At 43.6% G+C, this 21,182-nt stretch overlaps 1 protein-coding gene across 1 annotated transcript; it reads left to right on the top strand.

Annotated features, from left to right (window-relative positions):
* The first annotated feature begins 7,059 nt into the window (after positions 1–7,059).
* On the top strand, positions 7,060–20,491 carry arl6ip1 (ARL6 interacting reticulophagy regulator 1). The gene is made up of 6 exons (XM_086000813.1): positions 7,060–7,206; positions 10,867–11,000; positions 15,472–15,591; positions 17,334–17,451; positions 18,174–18,258; positions 19,708–20,491. Exons 1-6 carry the CDS (start codon positions 7,165–7,167, stop codon positions 19,824–19,826), a joined length of 618 nt encoding a protein of 205 aa, XP_085856939.1. The 5' UTR covers positions 7,060–7,164; the 3' UTR covers positions 19,827–20,491.
* Positions 20,492–21,182: the final 691 nt, after the last annotated feature.

Raw genomic sequence — 21,182 nt, 5'->3', positions numbered from 1 at the left:
ATCCGGTCCATCTCCCTTTGGAAGACCGAAACCCCATTGGTGACGCCGAAGGGAACCCTAAGGAAGTGGTAGAGGCGGCCATTCGCCTCGAAGGTGGTATACTGGCGGTCCTCAGGGCGGATAGGGAGTTGGTGATAGGCCGATTTAAGGTCGATGGTGGAGAATACCCAGTACTGTGCAATCTGGTTGACCATGTCAGATATGCGTCCAGCTGGGTGTACCGGTTTATGGTTTGGCTGTAGTCGATGACCAGGCGGTTTTTATTGCCGGTCTTAACGACTACGACCTGGGCACGCCAGGGGCTGGTGCTCCCCTCGATGATGCCCTCCTTCAGGAGACGCTGCACCTCAGAGCTAATAAAAGCTCTGTCCCCGGCGCTGTACCGCCTGCTCTTGGTAGCGACGGGTTTACAGTCGCGGGTGAGGTTAGCGAACAAGGAGGGGGGCGGGACTTTGAGAGTGGAGAGGCCGCAGGTGGTATGCGGCGGGCGGTTTAAAAACTGCTGGTTGTAGACTGTGAGTGGGGGGAGGGGTCCACCGTATGCCAAAGTGACACTTTGGAGGTGGCATTGGAAATCCAGCCCTAGTAGGATGGCAGCGCAGAGCTGGGGCAGGACGAGAAGTTTAAAGTTTTTATATTCCGTGCCCCTAACCGACAGGGTCACCACACAGTATCCGCTGACGTCTGTTGAATGGGACTTCGACGCCAGCGAGATCCGATGGCGCGTTGGCCGGACAGTGAGGGAGTAGCAGCGCACCGTGTCTGGGTGAATAAAACTCTCCGTGCTCCCACTGTCGAACAGGCAGGTCGTGGCGTGGCCGTTTACCTCGATGTCCATCGTGGACCTGGACAGATGATGCGGGAGAGCTTGGTCAAGCGTGACGGAGGCCAGTGTATGGCTGAGTGAGCTGCTGTCGTCGGCAGGTGAGGCGGTGGTCGGGTCTGGAGACAACATGGCAGCCGCGTGCGGCGAACAAAATGGCGGAGAAGATGGCCGCCCCCACGACTCACATGAGGTACTGCTGGCGTCTGTGGCCTTGATCAAAGATGGCCGCCCCCACGATTCACGAGGCACTGCTGACGTCTGTGGCCTTGATCAAAGATGGCCGCCCCCACAACTCACATGAGGCACTGCTCGTCTGTGGCTTTCCCTCTGCAGGCGTTCGCGAAGTGGCCTTTTTTTTCTGCAGCCGGAGCAGGTCGCGTTCCTTGCAGGGCAGCGCGCCCTTTGATGTCTCGCTTGGCCACAGAAATAGCAGCTGGCGGCCCAATCGCGGGGCTCTGCTGCCGTAGTAGGTCCCGGGGGCAGCGGTGCGAGGGGTATTGCGGCCGGAGTCGGGCCCGAGTCCCACGGCCGCGCAGCACTGTACCCGGAGTACGCCTCGAGGTCCCGATGGGCCACTTCTAGGGAGCGAGCGAGGGCTGTAGCTGCTTTCAATTCGAGGTCCTTTGATTCAAGCAGTCTTTGCCGTGAGTAGTCGGACCGAAGGCCTTTCACGAAGGCATCGCGGATATTTCCTTCAGCATGTTGTGCAGCCGATACAGCTTTAAAGTCACAGTCCCTGCCGAGTGTTTGTAGCGCCCGTAAAAATTCATCTACAGACTCTCCTGGCTGTTGCGAGCGGGATCTTAGGAGATGTCTGGCATACATTGAATTTACTGGGCTCCGGTACTGCTCTTTTAGCAGGTCGAGGGCCTCCTCGTATGTAGTAAGGTCCCGGATGAGTGCAAATACTTTAGGGCTCACCTGGGCGGTCAGAACTCTTAGTTTGTCGGCTTCCGATGGCACGCCGGAGGCTACCAGGTAGGATTCAAAGCAGCTCAGCCAGTGATCGAAGTCGAGGGCTGAATTCGCTGCCTGTGGATTTAGATCCAGGTACGGCAGTCGGAGGGCTCGCAGCCAAGTCGGCTGTTGGGGCTGGTCAGTCATTTCAAAATTTAGCCAATAAAATTGATATACCTATCAATTCATTCCATGAAAAGCGACGAGTTAAGATAGTAACTATAGGTTTTTATTGGCTAAATAACAGAGCCCAACCTCGTGGGTGATCGGTTCCAGCAAGGAAGAATACTAGCCAAGCAATCACCTTTATACCTGGGCAAGCAGGCGGAGCCATGGGCGGAGTCAGCTGAGGTATGCCTAGGTATAACAGCGTGCGAGGCAAGAGGTAACCTTGTGTAGTGATAACAACAGTGTAAACAATAACAGTGGTTTACCACACAGTGTTACTACACTATTGGGATCTAATAATGCCAGCCAATTTGTAGACAGTACTGTCCCACAACCAGCAGTTAAATAAATGATCAGTTAATCTGTTTCAATAGTGCTGATTGAAGGATAAATGGTGGCCAGGACATGAGCCAAGCTGACTAGATTCCTTACGAATGTCTTTGGCAGAGTACAACTGTGAAAATATCTGAAGATTAAGAAAATACAGGATGAAGAAATCTGACAATACATCCTCTTCGCCTACCTATTAAATATCTGCATACATTTTGGCCTACCTTTCTAAACCACCTACCTTTCTAAACCACCTATCAGTTTCCTTTCATGTATCCCATTCCCTAATCTGAATTCATCCAGCTTTTTTCAGACAGTAAGGGGGGTGCTTGTTAAAGTACTTTTCGGCATACACCTTCCACATCCAAGAAAATTAGACTGGCAGCTCAACTGTTAGCTCACAGTCCCGAAAGAATCAGCAGTAAAGTTACCTAACTTCATGTCCAGGGGAGGCTGCAAGGACAGTCTTGTCTTTTTTCAGGGAAAAGTGGTTACAATCCTTCACTGAAGCAGAGGGTAGAAATGTTGGGAGGATTAGATAGAAAACCAAGTAAGTTGACCCACCAATCTGGGAAACCATGGACTGTTCTTTGTACCATTATATAAAGACAAGTTGTACCAATTTAACTAAGAAAATCTGATCATAACTACAAGTTATATAGTGGAATAAAGTACCAATGATTTGAACCAAGTTTCACCATCGCTAGTGTTAGCTAAGTCTGCCTTCAAAGCGATGAAAGAAATACATGCAAATGATGAATCTGGTTCAGATCACCAGGGGGTTTCAATGTTACACTGTAACTTTGACTACTTGTAGTACTACTTGTACAAGTGAAAGCAGCATAACTCTCTTTACAGATGCAGATGATGCCACTGAACCTGAGGAGGTATCTCTGGCAGACCCATTTCATAATGACTTACTGCCCCGTTCCCACAGTGTGTGTGACTGTCCCTATCTTTGCCAGGGCCTACTGCTTAGTTGGACGGTAGGCCCTTTAAATATGCAAATAAGGGTACTATTATTTACATAGGCCCCTGATCGGCATTTTAGGACTGCATTGGGCAGTGTGTGATCTGTACAGTATCAGCTGGCGGTGCAATCTAAGGATTGCCAGCACCCAGCAGGTAAGTTTTAATTCATTTGTGGTGTGGAAGTAACCAGGCTTCACAAAAACAACCTGGGCTGCTACCACATCAGATCCCCTACCCCCCCCCCCCCCCCCCGGACCCACTTTCTTCCGGCCTAGCTGGGTTTCTGAGTATCATAGCAGGCTGCCCTGGGGAGGCTAATTTTCCACATATCGGCCCTCAATATGTTAGAAGTATCGAACGGACGGTGGGTGTGCTCCGCTAAGTTATGTTGATGGGAGCAGAAAATTACATAGACTAAGTGGGTGGGCAAAGCTGGCAGATGGAGTTCAATGTAGGGAAGTGTGAGGTCATCTACTTTGGATCTGAGAAAGTCAAATTTGAATATTTTCTTGATTAGGAGCTGTGAAGGAGCAAAAGGATTTAGGTGTCCATAGTACACATCAATAAAAGCTTGTGCACAGCTACAAAAAGTAATTAAAAAGGCTAATTTAATGTTGGCCTTTATCTTGAGGGTTGGAATTCAACAGTGAGGAAGTGATGCTTCGGTTATACAGAACCTGGAATACAGTGTTCAGTTTTGGGCACCGAACCTCAGGAAATATACATTGACTTTGGAAGGGGTACAATGCAGATTCATCAGAATGATACCAGGGCTTAAAGAGTTAAATTATGAAGACAGGTTGCATAAACTTGACTTGTATTCCCTTGAGTTCAGAAAATTCAGGGGTGATCTAATCAAGGTATCTAAAATTATTAAGGGATTCAATAGAGTAGCTACTGAGAAAAAAAAAATTCCTCTGGTGGGGGAATCTAGAACAAGAGAACGTAATCTTAAAATTAGAGCTAGACCATTTAGAATTGAAAGCAGGAAGCACTTTTTCCACACAAGGGATAATGGAAATTTGGAATTCTCTTCCGCCCCCCCCCCCCTCCCCAAAAGGCTGTGGATGCTGGGTCAACTGAAATTTTCAAGACTGTGATTGATTGATTGATTTTCACTAGGTAAAGATATCAAGGGCTATAGAACAGAGGCAAGTAAATGGAGTTGAGGTACAGATCACCCATGATCTAATTGAATAGCGGAACAGGCTTGAGGCCTACACCATTCCTATGTTTTGATCTTAAACCTGCCCACAGTCAAATGTAGCCCATTAAGTGAGAAGAGAGAACAAAACCCGGTGGAATGCCTAGCCATCCATGTTCTGGATTCAAAGGAAATTCCAAGAAAACAAAGGTGATGGTCAGAATCCAAAGATCGACAGAAGTGGACATACAAATAAACTGACAATCCAAAAAGCGTCAAGATGTTTCTACTTAAAATCCTTGGTCAGGAAATACAGGTAAAATACAGAAAATAAATTGTGCAGGGCTGGAGTGCTGCTTTCAGATGCGATGTTAAACCGTGGCCTTGTCTGCCTACTCATGGACTTATAGCCTCCGAGCGCTATTCAAAGAACGAGGAGTTATCCTGCGGTCCTAGCCAATATTTCTCTACCAGCACCACCAGAAAACTTATTTACTGATCATCTGTTTGTGATGCATTGCTCTGCAAATTGACTGCCACATTTTCCTACATAACAATAGTGACTGTATTGCAAAAACTCTTGACAATAAGAATAAGACGCTATATAAATGCAAGTTCTTTCTTTAGATTGCTCTTGATGAGAACGGTAGCTGAAGGTTGAGTAAGACTTGGAAGAATAGCATGTCTTGCAGAATTAAAAAGATGGCTAGAAACTATGATGCAGCCAGTAGCTTTCTATGGACACAAAGCATCAAATATTGAAAGAGTGATACAGAAATGTTGGAAGCTTTTGAGAAGTGGGGAGAGTTCCATGAAGCACAAAAAGGAACAGTTGCTTGAAAGGCTAAAAGAAAAAATGACACTTATATCAATATAAATAAGTTAGAAAGGTTTCCAATGAACTTTTTACCAACAGCAAACATCAGAAACTACGCTGCTGCTGTATACAAGTCATGTTCGGGACTGGGGGGGAAAAAAAGTCCAACCCTACTTTAAACTGCTGCTAACAGAATCTGCTTCTTTTGCATTTGTCGATTAGTGCAATCAACATTGACTACTGTCAGCAAATCACCTTTCATTACCAACTGGGATCGGTGTTTTAACAAGTTCTTGAGTCGAGGTGGAAAAAGAAAAGCATTGTTGGTCCGATCATTCTGCGGCTTCATCAATTACTTTTCCCTCCATCGTAAGATCAGGAATGGGCTGTTTGCTGACATTTCCAGTAATGAAGCTCCCCCTACCACCATTCAGCAGGACTTGGATAACATCCAGGTTTGGGCTGATAAGTGGCAGGTAATGACCATCTCAAACAGAAGAAAGGCCAGTGAGCTCCCCGACCTTCAACGGCACCACCATCAACACCACAACTGATCAGAAGCTTAACTGAACCAGTCAGGTCAACATTGTGGATACAAGAGCAGAACATCACCCTTTAATTTTAAGATTATGCCCTCCCTTGTTCTTGACTCCCCACCAGAGGAAATAGTTTCAATCTACCCTAGTAAATCCTTTAATCATCTTAAATATCTCAATTAGATCAGCCCTTAATCTTCTATGCTCAAGGGAATGCAAGCCTAGTCTATGGAACCTGTCCTCATAATTTATCCCTTTTGGCCCTGTATCATTCTGGTGAACCTGCGCAGCCCCCCTCCAAGGTCAATGTAGCCTTCCTGAGCTGTGGTACCCAGAACTGAACACAGTACTCCAGATGTGGTCTAACCAGCCAGATATCGCTGTTCCTTCAATGTTTCTGGATCTATATCCTGGAATTCCTGACCTAGCACCACCAGCATAATGATCACAAGGAGAAGGTGCTTTCACAGAATCACAGAAACCCCACAGTGCAGATAGAGGCCATTTCGGCCCATCGAGCCTGCACCGACACATATCCCACCCGATCTCTGTAACCCCTGCACCAACACATATCCCACCCTATCCCCGTAACCCCACATATTTTAATCCCCCTAACACTAATGGTCAATTTATCATGGCCAATCAACCTAACCCGCACATCTTTGGACTGTGGGAGGAAACCGGAGCACCCGGAGAAAAACCCACGCAAACATGGGGAGAATGTGTGGAGTTTGCACAGTCACCCGAGGGTCCCTGGCGCTGTGAGGCAACAGTGCTAACCACTATGCCACCGCTATGGCAACTAGGCATAGCCAATAAATGTGGCCTTGTCAACTTCCCCTACATGTTAAGAACAAACAAAAATACAAAATGCTGGAAGCACACAAGTAAGTGAACACAGATGGGTGATGTTTGGAGTGTTCTGTCTTTATTTTAGAATCAAGAGTTATCATGGGCGGCTGGCAATCTACCAACTCGATAATATTTGCAATACGAATTGAGGAAAACGTTTAGATCTAATGTTGTAACTACAAATAACACCAGTACACATTAAAGCATCACAACTGAGTGCCAGACACTGCGCCCCACTCCACTCAGCACCGACCGACAGCAACATAACAGCCAATCAGAAGCGGCCTGAGTGAACACAGAAAGGAGCCAATCACACGCCAGAGTTGAGTCAATCGGCCAGCGAGCAATGGGGAACGGCAGTGCGCATGGGATTGAGCCAATCAGCAACAGCAAGGCCCGCACATAATTGGACCAAACAGCAACGGCGAGCGACAAGGAATTGGGCCAATGAGAGGTAGCGAGGCTACGCAGCCGCAGTGAGGGGGAGCCGAGCACTATAACGGCAGGGCAGGCGTGAGTGGGACGGAGAGGCCGAGACACAGTCGCTCATTTGACAAGCACCATGGCGAGCGGAGAAGGAGACAACAAAAGCACCAACCTGTTGGTGAGTCGGTGATTTACAGTGGCTCCGATCGCCGGTGTGTCCGTTAAAGCCCGCGCCTGTGAGCGGCCGCGCTCCATCCCCATAAGCGCCGATGAGCCCGCCAGGCCAGGCTGCGGCCCCAGCGCAGGCCGCCCCTCCCCTCCCCCCGGCTCCAACGCACAGGGCGTTCGAGTCAAAATGTTGGTTGATGGGTCTCCGTGTGACCGCGTTAGTCCTCGGGGATTGTAAATCACAAAGCACCAAGGCTTTCTTGTTCGCCCCGCAGACTCTGTTCAAAGATTAGCTGCGGTTTAACCATGCAACAATACGCTCTCTGTCTCAGGAAGCGGCTTAAGCCTGCCTCTGTGCTCGGGGTGTTTAATCTGGTTTGGCCAATGCGACAGGACACAAGGGCGCTGCTTGCAAGGGAAACTGGGAGGGAGGGGTGGATGGATCGGTGGGTGAGGAGCCGCTCTTGCTGAATCATGCTATGGGAGTCCAGCCAGAGAGTGACGACAAGCTTCCCTATTTTGGGGGGGGAGGAGAGTAACATTCAAAGCTGGGTTAATGCTATTCACACTTATCATCCGTACCATACTTTCTGGTAGGGTGGAGTAACGGGGAATGGCAATACTAGCCCTGTTTTTTTCTCTCGTCCCTAACTTGGGAGGACTGAAAACACTTATAGACCCCCCCCCCCCAAGTGACATCAGCACAGTCTTGTAATGGTACCTCCTGGATGTCTTAAAGCTCTTCACAGCCAATTGAGTTTGCTTGAAACATGGCCACTGTTAGGTAGGCAAATGTGGCACTCAATTTGGGCACAGCAAGGTCCCACAAACAGCAAATGTTGGAGGAATAGACTTGCATAGATCTTTGAAGGTGGGATGGCAGATAGAAAAGACTGTTTTTAGTGTCAGCTGTGACTCAGTTGATAGCGCACTCGCCTCTGAGTCAGAAGGTTGTGGGTTCAAGTCCCACTCCATGGACTTGAGCACAAAAATCTAGGCTGACACTCCAGTGTAGTGCTGCACTGTCAGAGGTGCTGTCTTTCAGATGAGACGTTAAACTGAGGCCCTCTCCGGTGGACGTAAACTATCTCGTGGCACTACTTTGAAGAAGAGCAGGGGAGTTATCCCCAGTGTCCTGGCCAGTATTATCCCTCAGTCAACATAACAAAAACAGATTATCTGGTCATTATCACATTGCTGTTTGTGGGAGCTTGCTGTGTGCAAATTGGCTGCTGTGTTTCCCACATTACAACAGTGACTACACTCCAAAAGTACTTCATTGGCTGTAAAGCGCTTTGAGATGTCTGGTGGTTGTGAAAGGCGCTATATAAATGCAAGTCTTTTTTAAAAGACTAATGAGATTGAGTTTTATATATAATTCATCGAATATTTGTACAAAACATTGGTTGGAATAGTCTATGCCATTCTAGGCACCCCTTTTTATAGGAACGGTATTGGAACCATGGCTGGGGTACAGTTTTTAGATAAAAAAACTTTTTTTTAAAAATTTTTTATCAAAATTCTTTATCACTGAAGGGTTTTAAATTTTGATGATCACTTGACCTCCATTACTTCAGTCAGCTGATTTCTAACATATTGAAACTGCTGACACAGCATATGCTGTTCTGTGGGTGATTTCATTTTATTTTTTGTTTAATTTGTATTTCCATAGCTTGCAATGAGTAATGGATGATGCACAGTCTAGTGTTTCAAGGCTGTAATACACAAAAGGGATATGATGATGTCATAAACAGCAAGAGTAAAGCTCAGGCAATGTGTTCGCCTCAAACCCAAGATGCGTTACTGCCGTGGAACATTCTAGAGCGTTGCTCTTCCTAATATATAAACATGTCAAACTTTTCTAAATTGGCAGGAGCAATATGGTGGGTGACAGATTGCTTCTGATTTTGTATCGTGATTAGGGTTAAAATGATAAAGACCATCGTTTTTATGCAAGATCAGTACATTTCAAAGGGTCATTGGACTTTGCAAGTTTGTAAGCCCCTTTTCTATATTCATGTACCCAGGACTTGCTTATAGTCAAAATTAAATATTTATCTTCAGTAGTTGGTTTCAATTAATCACAAAGGGTTCTGAAAACTGCGCCATATCCTGGACATATGCCCAGGTGATGCAAAAGTGTTGTAATGGTGTTAGCCGTGCTCTTCTCACCAGACGTTCATTGCCAAATGCAATGTTCCCTAACTGTCACTTTCTTACAAAGGTTTTTGCAGCCATTCTTTAATAAAGCTTCTGTAATTTAATATTTCAAATGTAATTTTTGTAAAGATAAAACATCCTTTTTAAATGTCTATAACTGTGTAAGTATAAATACGTTGGTAATAGGTTAAAATTTGGCCTCTTTATAATGGGATGTTTACCAGCGGTTGTGTGGATGGTTGCCTAAAGTTTGAGATCTGCGTACAAACCAAGATCTGGTGTATTCTCTCCAGACCTAAATACTGGCTGTTCCAATCTGCTATCTTTGTGTCCTGCTTTAAGTTTAACTTCCAGCCTGCTATCGTGAATCTGTTTAATCACTCCATCCTGGGGGTAAAAAAAGCACTTCATAGGTTTGTCTTGACTTGGACTGTTCTTTTTCTTCTCCTTTCTTTTCCTCCCTGCCAGTTTTCTCCCCGTCTCTCCAGAAGGTGTTAACTCTTGATGGGTGCAATTCCACAGGCAGCAGGCATCCTCCAGTACTTCACCCAAGTGGTCATTATTAATGTTGGAGCCTTAATGGTTATTATTGACAGTAACTGTCAGCGTTAATTATAGCCAAGCATGATCCTGTCCACGCCCAGTTTCTTACACACCTCCAGTTCCAGCTGGGTTGCTGGACAGGGAGCAGGAGCAGGAACCCTGGTAATCAACCCCATCAAAAAATCATTCTCAGCCTAACTTGGTGCCAAGGCCAACTGTAGCACCTCAACTACTGGCCCTACTGTGATCAGCTGATTACGCACAGACTGTATTACAGTTGAGACGTTCCTTTCCTTTATGGCTCAGTTACCCACGAGATAAACTTCCAAGCCATCAGGAAGACAGGTTTTCTTTTCAATACTCAAATTTACCAAGATGTGTATTTTGTGTGTAGATTTTGGGGTTTCACTGGAAGAGCAAGGTGTGACCCAAATGTCACCTAGCAGCAAAACTACAATCACTTATGGTTGTGTAAAGACCAGTATAAACCTATTTTCCTCCCCATCCTCTTGCAAAGGTTTGAATGATTATTTTGACCACCCATAATTAACATTCTTGTGAGCTTAGAATGTACTTGGAGAATTGAGGTTGATGGGATGCTGATTCATGCACAAAGGAATCTAGTCTCTGGGTTTAGATGTTGAACTATCACTCAATTTACGACAGTACTGAACAAAGTGACGTTGCAGCCTTGAAAGCTAGCTAAGGTATTTGGCCAGTATGCTTCGCAGTATTGTCTGATGTTTGTACTATACAATCAACAATTATGACGATTATTCAAAACATCAAATATTCATTTTTTTCCCACTTTGCAGCATAGTTTTGAGGTGATGAGCAAGTGTTTTTGGATGAGTTATGCATGTTCTTTTAATACTAACTAGGAACATTACAAGATCCTATTCACTGCTGCTTGTTTCATTTACCCCTTGTTACAAACAATGTAAAATTGCAATGACTTCTTTTGCAGGCTGCAGAAACTGCTCAGCTTGAAGAGCATTTGGAGGGTTGGGGAGAAGTGATGCTCGCTGCAGATCGTATCTTGCGCTGGGAGAAGCCCTGGTTTCCTGCTTTAATGATAGTTGATGTGTCAGTGGTGTTTTTGTAAGTATTAAAGAACAAGTTGCATTTATATAGTGCCTTGTAACGTGGAAAAAAAGTCCCAAAGTGCTTTACATGGGTGTAATCAGACAAAAATGGACACCGAGCCAAAGAAAGAGATATCAGGAGGGATGGCCACAAGCTTGGTCAAAAAGGTGGGTTTTAGGAATGGTTTTAAAGGAGGAGCGAGAGAGATGGGGAGAGGCAGAGGGCATTCGAGTGTGGAGCCTAGACTTCTGAAGGCACAGCTGCCGATGGAGGGAGGGGCGGAATGCACAACAAGCCAGCGTTAGAAGAACGCAGAGTTCTGCAGTGCTTGAGGTTAGAGATATCTGTTTAAAAACCTGTGTTTATATAATGGAGCTGGTGAAGTCAGTGTTGTGATGGTTGTAATGCAAGCTTCACTTGTGAAGCCTTGCTGTGACCAAAGCCAATTACCCATAGTGTAGCAAAGTACAGTAAACTCTTGTTTAAACAGCACTTAATCATCCGGAATTCTCTAATAACCGGCAAAATTGATACTCCGAAAACAACACCTCACTAACCGGAAATGTTGCCGAGTCCGAGTCTTAGTTTCTGTTTGCTTCAGACTATTCAGAGTGGCAGCTACTTTAGAATTGAATATGTGTTTCCCAGAGACTCCATGGATGCGTTCATTTTTCAGTATGTTACTGTGCCATATAGACTAGGGAAGTCCCAGGTTCTATTGCTGATTTGATGTGAAATTGATTTTCTGAAATCACTGGGTTCTCTTGGGATGCTGAGAAATTTATTTTTTAAACTTACGGGGTTTGTTTTTTGCTGTTTCTCTTTGCTCATCATTGTAACAAATGACAGTGCTAGGAAATGGAGCACTTTTTGGTGAGAGAAGTTAACATCAAGGACAGTCAGATTATGTATAGCCCAGATTAAGTGCAGAGTAAAGCTCCCTTGACAATGGCCCACTAAGGTACTCGATCCCTGTCGGGGTGAAAGCTGAATTTTCTCCATTTGGAGGTTTACAGGTGCGCGTTAACCACCCGATGGATTCATGGCTGTCAGGTGATCGATCGGAAATCTTCAGTTGTACAGGGAATAATATATACTTCATAGGGACTTACCCAGAAGAAAAAGGTGACTGGCTGTTGGTGAGTTAGGTAGAGATTGAGATGTGAGTGTGGATAAGCTATATAGAAGGCATTGGTGTGGATAATTTACTTGGAGGGCAATGTACACTTGCCAGTGAAAGCTGAAAATTGATGTCCAGATAAGGATTATACCAGATAAAAGTTGTCATGTTATGTAAATAGCATTCAAATCTTATTTTATTTTTGTTTAAAAATAGCCTCGGTAGATATACCTCTCCGTTATCCGGAATGTTCAATCAACTGGCACCATCCCGGTCCCGTCTGTGCCGGATACAAAAGAGTTTACTGTACTACTGTTTTGTAGCTTGTAAAAATAAAATACAGAATAATGGTTGATGGTCTATTTTAAACTGATTTGGAACCCTATATCGCAGCTTGGCATGTTTCCTCCTTGTCCCTACCCCCTTGGATCAACATCCAGAACATGAACTGTAATGTGGAAGTACCTTTTGTTAGTGCTACTTGTAGGCAGATGTTCTGCATTTTCTTTGTCTGTGCCAGCAATGGCACTGTAGAGTAACATTTGTTTTTATGCAAGAACTACTCAAAGCTTCTGCTGATGTCCTGACATCTTTACGGTGTTATGTACTTGCACCTTAAAAAGAAATTGCTTAGATCAATTTCTTGGTTGTTTCCAGTTTTCTTCCCTCACCACTTGTGTCCTGAAAAGACAATTGATGCTTGGATACTTGTAACGCATGGTGGTTGTGACTTTTCAGTACCTTGTCGAAGTGCCTCATTCATGTGACTTGAGCCAGAAGAGTGAATTTTTGCAGGCAAAGCCACTCGATGATGCAGTTCATCAAACCTTCTTCACGTGTGTACATTTTAGCAATGGTTGCTAGGTAGGATCAAGATCAGAAACCTGTGTTGGTGTTTTCCTTCCCCTTGAGGTAATGCTGAGGGGGGAAATGTAGCCCCCTGCCCCAGTGCAGTCTTGGCTGAGATTGACTAACTAGATACAGACCATAGTATTTTCCTAATCTATATGGCGTGCAATTACCCACTGAGCCCTCAATGCACTGCGAGTGTCTGTAGATAGATACACAGTACTCCAGTAGTCTGATTTGAGCACAAGTACGGAAAGTTATACAGCTGCATTCCTTGTCTCAATAATTTTATTAATTTATTTTAACATCAGCTAAGAAATCCAGTTCTCACCATTACAGCAGTAGGATTAAGATCAAAATATGCTCTGACCTCTAGCTGAGAAGCCATTAGTTTGCAGAATGTTCTGCCATCCTGTGGAAATAAAACTTCACCTATTGGAGTGTCCTTCTGTGAGTTAATGTGCTGCACAGTTGTGGATCTCCTGCTCATTAGCCTGTTGGAACTAGTCCCAGCGTAATCCTTACAGCAACACTCGACAGTACCTACCCAATTGGTTTAATTATGGCCCAGAAAACATGAGCCCAGCGTTCTTCAAAGCCGATGTGTGAAGTATTGTGCCACAGGGTGCTAGAATTTTGGTTTAAATCCACCGTTCTAATTCCCAAGCTTAGCTGTAGTTTTGACAGTTGCACAGACATTTAAAAAAAAAAAAACTACGGGTTTATCTTTTTGGCCAATATTAGTAATGTTAAAGACTTGGTTAGTGGTGGGGAGTTCATTTAAAATGAATAGCATCTACAATTGTAAGAAGGATCCCTCTTCTTGACAAAGATGTCTTTAATCGGTGAAAACGGGTCGTTTGCCGTATGCCTTCCTTTATACTGCTCGAGCCCGATCAGTGAACCACCAAATGATCTGCCCTTTCATTCTGTAGATGGTCATCTCTTCACATGACTACTGCAGGGTAACACTACATGGTGTGAATTTTTTTTTCGTTTTGTGGTAACCAAGTTCTCTGCTAGTTTCTCAGCTGTGTTCATGATGTGTGTTGATGGCACCAGATGTCTGCAGTAAGCAACCAGCTTTACAGTGGAATATCAGGACATGTAGTTCAAATTTAGCAGTTTACTTTCCATGTAAAGGATGGGGAAAATCTCCAGAAACCAGGCAGAACAGCTGTTTTACCCCCTTAAACATTTGCATTTATAACACAGTAAAGTCAAATACTGTACAAATTAGTACTTTATGGGTTGAATAATGCTGGGAAACAGCAGGTTAACGATGCATGCAATTATTAATGTGCAAATCAGCCAACAAGTTCACGAGATTGAGATACAGTGTGAGTTGCGAATCTCCAGAACTTGCTGGTCAATTTAAGCCGCTCCGCCATTTGCTTCGCACAAACAGCATCTCGCCCTGAGCCTCCCCGTTATTTTTAAGAACTTGCTGGATTTGCACATGAATTACCCATTAAACATTCCGCAGAAAGTTAGGGCTGGTGCTTAAGAGTGCAAGTACACTTTTAACAACGTGACAATTGTTGATGCGATGCCAATCGACCTCTCTAGCAAATAATAATGAGTGCAAGAAGTACTGAGTTACAATAGCAAAATACTGCGGATGCTGGAAATCTGAAATAACAACAAAGTGTTGGAAACACTCAGCAGGTCTGGCAGCATTGAGGAGAAACCGAGTCAACGTTTCGGGTCGAACCTTTCGTTCTGACAAAGGGCTCGACCCGAAACGTTGACTCTCTTTCTCCTCGATGCTGCCTGAAGTACTGAGTTACTTGGGCTTTGTGGGACAGATTGGGGTGGGGGGATGTGCATGGCCCATAGTTCCACCATCCCAGATCTAATCCCGGATATACTGTGCATGCAAAAAACATGTTGTAGAGCTTTTAAAATCTAGTTTTATACATTAATTGCTCCATTTATGTAGCATCTCAACATCCCGCATAATGAATGACTTTAAGTGCTGCGACCTATGTAGGCAAGTGTGGACAGCCATTCTGTGCTAGCATATGAAATGAAGGGTAAGAAAAGACCTGTGGCCAATTCAGGAAGAACTCTGGGAAATTCCTCCCCAACTTCCTAAGGCAATCAAACAAAGCTCCAGGAGATCGCAGTAGCCCATAACTCATAATTGCAACAATCGAAATGTCCTCCCCTCGGGAACTTGTTAATATCTCTTCTAAAGGGCTGTAGCAAATCTGTACCCACTGCATGTTTTTGTATTCTGTAACTTGCTGGCATCTAACCTAGTTCTTTGTCAAAACTAGTTTATTTCTCAGATTCACTTTAAACACCTGAAACCTACCATTGTAAGTAAACATTGATTATTCTGACAGTTTTTGGATGCTGATGAAAACTTAAAGTACATCTTTAAATTCTGCAACACTATTCTGCTGATAACTGAATGGCCACCTCATCTACCCCCCTCCCCCACAAGATTCAATTAGATCGTATGAAATAAACATGCGCATTTAATTTCTTAAATGTGGTTTGCCTTCACAGACTAATCTACTGGCTGGATCCTTCAGTGCTGACTGGTGTTTCGTGTGCTATTATGATGATCTGTTTGGCAGATTACCTTGTTCCAACTATTGCTTCCAGAATGTTTGGCTCCAATAAATGGTGAGAAGCTTTTTTTTTCTATTCATGCAATGTGGGCATCACTGGCAAGGCCAGCATTGATTGCCCATCCCTAATTGCCCTTGAGAAGGTGGTGGTGAGTTGCCTTCTTGAGCTGCTGCAGTCTGTGTAGTGAAGGTACTCCCACAGTGCTGTTGGGTAGGGAGTTCCAGGATTTTGACCCAGTGACTGTGAAGGAACAATGATATACTTCCAAATCCGGGTGGTGTGTGACTTGGAGGGGAACTTGGAAGTGATGGTGTTCCCATGTGCCTGCTGCCCTTGTCCTTCTAGGTGGAAGAGGTTGTGGGTTTGGGAGGTGCTGCCGAAGAAGCCTTGGTGAGTTGCTGCAGTGCATCTTGTAGATGGTACACACTGCAGCCATGGTACGTCGGTGGCGGAGGGAGTGAATGTTTAAGGTGGGGTGCCACTCAACCGGAATGGTGTCGAGCTTTTTGAGTGTTGTTGCAGCTGCATTCATCCAGGCATGTGGAGAGTATTCCATCACACTCCTGACATGTGCCTTGTAGATGGTGGAAAGGCTTTAGGGATTCAGAATACCCAGCCTCTGACCTGCTGTTGTAGCCACAGTATTTATGTGGCTGGTCCAGTTAAGTTTCTGGTCAGTGGTGACCCCCAGGATGTTGATGGTGGGGGATTCGGCGCTTTAAAACTTTCAGTAAATTTTATTGCTTTCATTAGTCTGAATTCCATTGTCAACCCCCTTAACTAAATTTGTAAAAAGTTCTATTTATTTTCAGAATGAAATACTAGTACTTGGTTAGAGATCTTTTCCTCACCTGCAGGGTGAAATTTGAATTCAGTCCAGAGTGATAAACTCCCTGTCTTGAAGTGATCTTTCCTTCCCTCCCCAACTCCCAATCCTCGCCTCTTCTGCAGGTACTCCCTTTTGCTGGGGGAGTAGTTCCACGGGTGGCAGCCTAATTAGCCATTCTTTAGCAGTATCACAGTCCAGCCTGATTTTGTCTGTCCTCACCAAATGTCCATGTGCACGTTTCAGCAGAGTCACGGGATGTCAGTCTTGAGTGGGAATTGTGGCTGGTTTTAAAAAAAAAAAAAAAAAATTATAGGAAAGCTGGCAAATCTGTAACAATAAATGGTCCTGGTGTAAACATTTTTTATTTAAAATGTTCTAAACCTTACTTTATAAAAGAGAAAAATTGTACTTTTTTTTTACAAATCACGTTCCTTGTCCAGGGATGTTGAGAAGGTATTACCTCTATCAACTTCCCACCCGAGATTAGTTAACTCAGCACGGACTAGGAATTGAATTTGTGGCTTGCTGATCCGTATGGCTCATTATGACCATGGTAATGTATATACCTGCAGGCAGGAAATTCTAAGGCTGTAATTTTTCTAATTGCAGCAGCAGGTGTATCTTGACCCCAATATCTGTGGGTGTTTGAGAAGCTTGAAATTTGAAAGTACTAGTTGTGGGGGGGGGTGGTAATCCATTAATGATAGACCGTTAAGATAACACAACATGCAGACTTTTACCAAACCTTTTTTATAATGGCATTTGGAAGCAAACTACTTTTAAGTGTGAACTGGAGTATGCTATAAAACTGACATTGCACGTCTACTTGCCATATCGGGACAGCTTTTCGGTTTTGTAGCCACCTAAATTTGGAGGTGGCTTTTTTGTTTAACGTATTAATATGGAAGGTGCCATGTGAATATTTGCGTAGTCCTGAAATGCTTAGTTACCTTACTTGGATCAACAGGACTACAGAGCAGCAGCAACGATTCCATGAAATCTGCAGTAACCTGGTAAAGACTCAGCGTCGGATTGTGGGGTGGTGGCGGCGCCTTTTTGCCCTGAAGGAAGAAAAACCCAAAATGGTATGTATCGTTCCTCCTTCGACTAATGAACGAATTGTACTTTGTCTACAATATATTCCTGTTGGAAAAGCTGGTTTAATTCCTATTGCTTTGTATGCACGTGATCCTTTCCCTTTAAAGGAGGATAGGATGGTCTGCATCGTAAATCATGGTTGTGATTCATATTAATTACTGGTATACCCATAAAATAGTTCATTTTACTAATTCTGGAAGCGACCCTTTCCCACATAGGTATGTATAAAATTATATTTTCGTACAGGAAGCCTGAATACAATGATCAAAGATGAGGATTTAAACTGGGTACAAACAGTACTATGATAGCTACTGGAAGCCACCTTTTTTATTTTTAAAAAATCCTTAATTGCAAGCCTTTTACCTCTCCCTCTTTTACTTGCATATAATTTTAATCTTTTTTCATTTGTTCCTGTGGGAGACATCTGGCCTTTACTCGGTCTTCCCGCATCAGGAATTGGCAGAATCTGAATAAAACCTGGCTTGATGTGCTGTAGTGATGCAGTGTCCAATGCTTCTCCTTTTGCCAAATAACCTGCTTTCCTACCAGCCTCTGCAGTTGTCCAGGGTAATTGCTGATCAACTTGCCTTGGGTTATTTTTCTCTGCAAGACAACACTTGAAAAATTGAAGTATATTACCTGTTTCTAGGAACTAATAGTTAGAGGAAATTTTACCAGTGTAATGTAATTTCTACTTTCTTTACTCTAGTATTTCATGACTGTGATTAGCATTCTCTCTGTGGTGGCTTGGATTGGGCAACAGGTTCACAACCTCTTCCTCACCTACTTGATTGGTAAGTTATCCAATGAGTTTACACTTGGTAATTCATTTTGGAATCTGGGAGATCAGTATTGAGATAATTACAGGCCAAGAGGTTACCATTGGCATACCTTTTGCACATTTCCCATGTCCAAAACAGGCGCCGCAAAGTTTTATTCTGCAGCATGAAGTTCCACTCCTGAAATGGGCATGGCACCATATTGGATTGGGAGCTCGATAGGCGTTTCTGGTGGCCACCTGACCCAAACACGGGCATTATTTAAATGTTAATAAGGATCCTGCGCCTTTTGTGAAATTCGTGTCTGCGCGCCTGAAAGGTCACTTCTGAAAGGTCACTTCCTTAACCAGTCCAGCAAATCACGCACAATCTTTTAGCAGCTTTCACAAGTGGTATTTAAAGGAATCGCTCCTCCATTAAGGTAAGTCTTTGGTTAGTAATTTTTGGCTTAATGCAAGGCTAAGCAGAGAGTAATGAGTGATATGAATTAGGAGGCTTCCCTTAACTATCCTCGTGAGGTCATTGAACTTTTTTCGGCATTGTAGTCATGTCCTGGGGGTTGATACTTTTGGTACTGACCTGCTCTACCCATTTGTGCCTTGCAATTTGCCATATCTTCCTGCCACCTGCTGAACAGAAGATGTCCCTCCTCCTGCCAACCTCCTCCACCATAAAAATGGGGGACCCTTGCAGCTTCTCCTGTGCCTGCCATTGTCCACAATCCTCAGTTATAATTGCCTGCAGTCAGTGTATCCTTCCTTCTAAGAGGTTCAGGCTGCCTCTAAGTGGCATCAGCAATACAAACTGCCAATGAACAGTGGTGCTGTCAGCCACCTATTTTATTTCAATTAATCAGGGTAGGCAATTTGGGGCCTTGGTTGCATCCATGTGATAGGTAGCGCGCTCTGCGTGTGGCACCCACTCTACGCCTGTAAAACTCACTTGAACCAATTTCTGCCCGCAGGTTCCTTGTGCTGGAACAGGTTCTTTCTTTAGCTAGGGGTGTCAGAAGTTGGGTCAGTTGCATTAATCTACTGGAAAGTTGACCAAGCTTTTTAGTTTTGTACCAATTTTGATATCAGTGGCAGTCAATAGTGTAACTTTTGTTTTGTTATTTGCAGTTTCATCTTTTTGTGGTGTGAATTGTAGCTCTAAGCAACGTTTATAAAACTGAATTGGTGAAGGGGAAAAGAAGTTTAATGACATTTTGTTTATCAAATGTTGTATTTGTGAACATCTATCCAAAATTTGAGTGAGTTTCTTTGGATTTTTTTTGGGGGGCGCACATATTTCTATCTATGTATCTGTCATAACCTGATAATTGCTTTTTTGCTCACTTTTTTTTCTCCTCCAACCTCATTAATGTAACTTGTCAAATCTAGTGAAGGCAGTTCTTATTTTGTAGATTCATGCACTTCTTTGGTTCTTTCCCTTTTATGGTATAAAATAATCTCTTGTTTTCAGTGAGTTTCATACTGTTGCTGCCTGGTCTGAATCGGCATCGACTAATCACAAAATATGTGGGAATGGCCAAGCGGGAAATTAACAAGCTACTGAAGCAAAAGGAGAAGAAAAATGAGTAATGGAAACTGGAATTGTCGCAGTTAAAAATGATTTAACTACTGGTGACCTTTAGGAGCTGGCAGTCTTCTTCCTGAATCAAAAAAAAGTGTAAAGCTTCTCCGTATGTGCTCTGCTATAATGTCTGGATGTGGAGGGGGAAGAGAAGGCAATGTGTGTATATAGCAAATGGGCATGATGTTACAAAATACTAATTAGGTTTTGCTTCTCATTACTTCAAGGATGGTAATCTTTTCAGATCAGGAATTGCTATTTAGTTTTAGAAATCTGTTCTCAACTGATGATTTTTTTCCCTCTTGTGTGTATTTGTGATTTGTTTTGAAGTCTTTTTTTAAAGCCATGACTACACTGGAAGTTTAATTAGAAACTATTCTTTGTTACATGGAATTATTGAATTGCTTGATATCGGTGCAATGACCTGCATTGCTGATTCTTGCTAGAGCACTCGCATGTAAATGGAAACCTGTTGTCGGCATCAGAAACTGTGTATCCGACATGACTACTGTGTGTAATTGTACGTTTTATTTCACATGTAAATAGGACTGTCTTTCACTCTGTATAAATGTTTTTGTGTATATTTGTGGTGAAAGTACATTTTGTTGTGTTTTAAAACAGTGTATCCTCTTGAGGCTTCTCACTAAATAAAACCCCAAATAGGTGATTTACACTTGGCGTAAACATAAATCAGACTTAATTCATCTTTCATCCATCTAGTGCGAATAATGACCTAAAGCCACCCCAGCCCATATGAAGTATTCAGCACATCTAGCCCCTTTTGTACATACTATGCCATCCTATTCCCATGCAGTCATGTCATTAGATGGATGCAGCTCCCAAAAAAAAAGAAACTGCTCATTTGCATTGCAATTAAATAAGAGGAAGTACACCTGCTCTCAAGCCATGTGTTTAAGAATTTTGCCTTTAACAATGTGTAAAGTGGAGAAAGGCCTTTTTGATGCCTGTTACTCAGCTGGAATATTCACTGGTATCTCCGATTCCTCCTTTGTGCTACTTTTACTCTGCTGTTGGGGAAGGTGAGTTGCAACAGGAAATCTAAAAGGGAACTCTGTTTTGAGAGTGTAGTGACATCTTTCCATCTATATTATTTAGGCCTACTGATATTGCACAGATGACTGTCCAGGACCTTAATTTTCCTGCACTTAGCTCACCAATAAGATATTTATCCAATACTGCTCTTTTCTATTTTAAAAAGTGGTTAGTTCACAGCTTTGCTATCTTTGGCCTCCCCCTTCCTGGGAAGGATATGTAACTAACTAGGTTTTTAGTAATTCAATGTGAAGTGCTATTTGAGAACTGAAGATGCTATGTAAATACAAGTTTTTATTTAGTAGATAGAT

This window comes from Somniosus microcephalus, chromosome 11 (genome assembly GCF_052327205.1).
Source record: "Somniosus microcephalus isolate GS21.2 chromosome 11, FLI_Smic_1.0, whole genome shotgun sequence".
Classification (NCBI taxonomy): Eukaryota; Metazoa; Chordata; class Chondrichthyes; order Squaliformes; family Somniosidae; genus Somniosus; species Somniosus microcephalus.
Note: the sequence above shows the minus strand (reverse complement) of the source record. Positions and strands in the feature narration are given on the sequence as shown.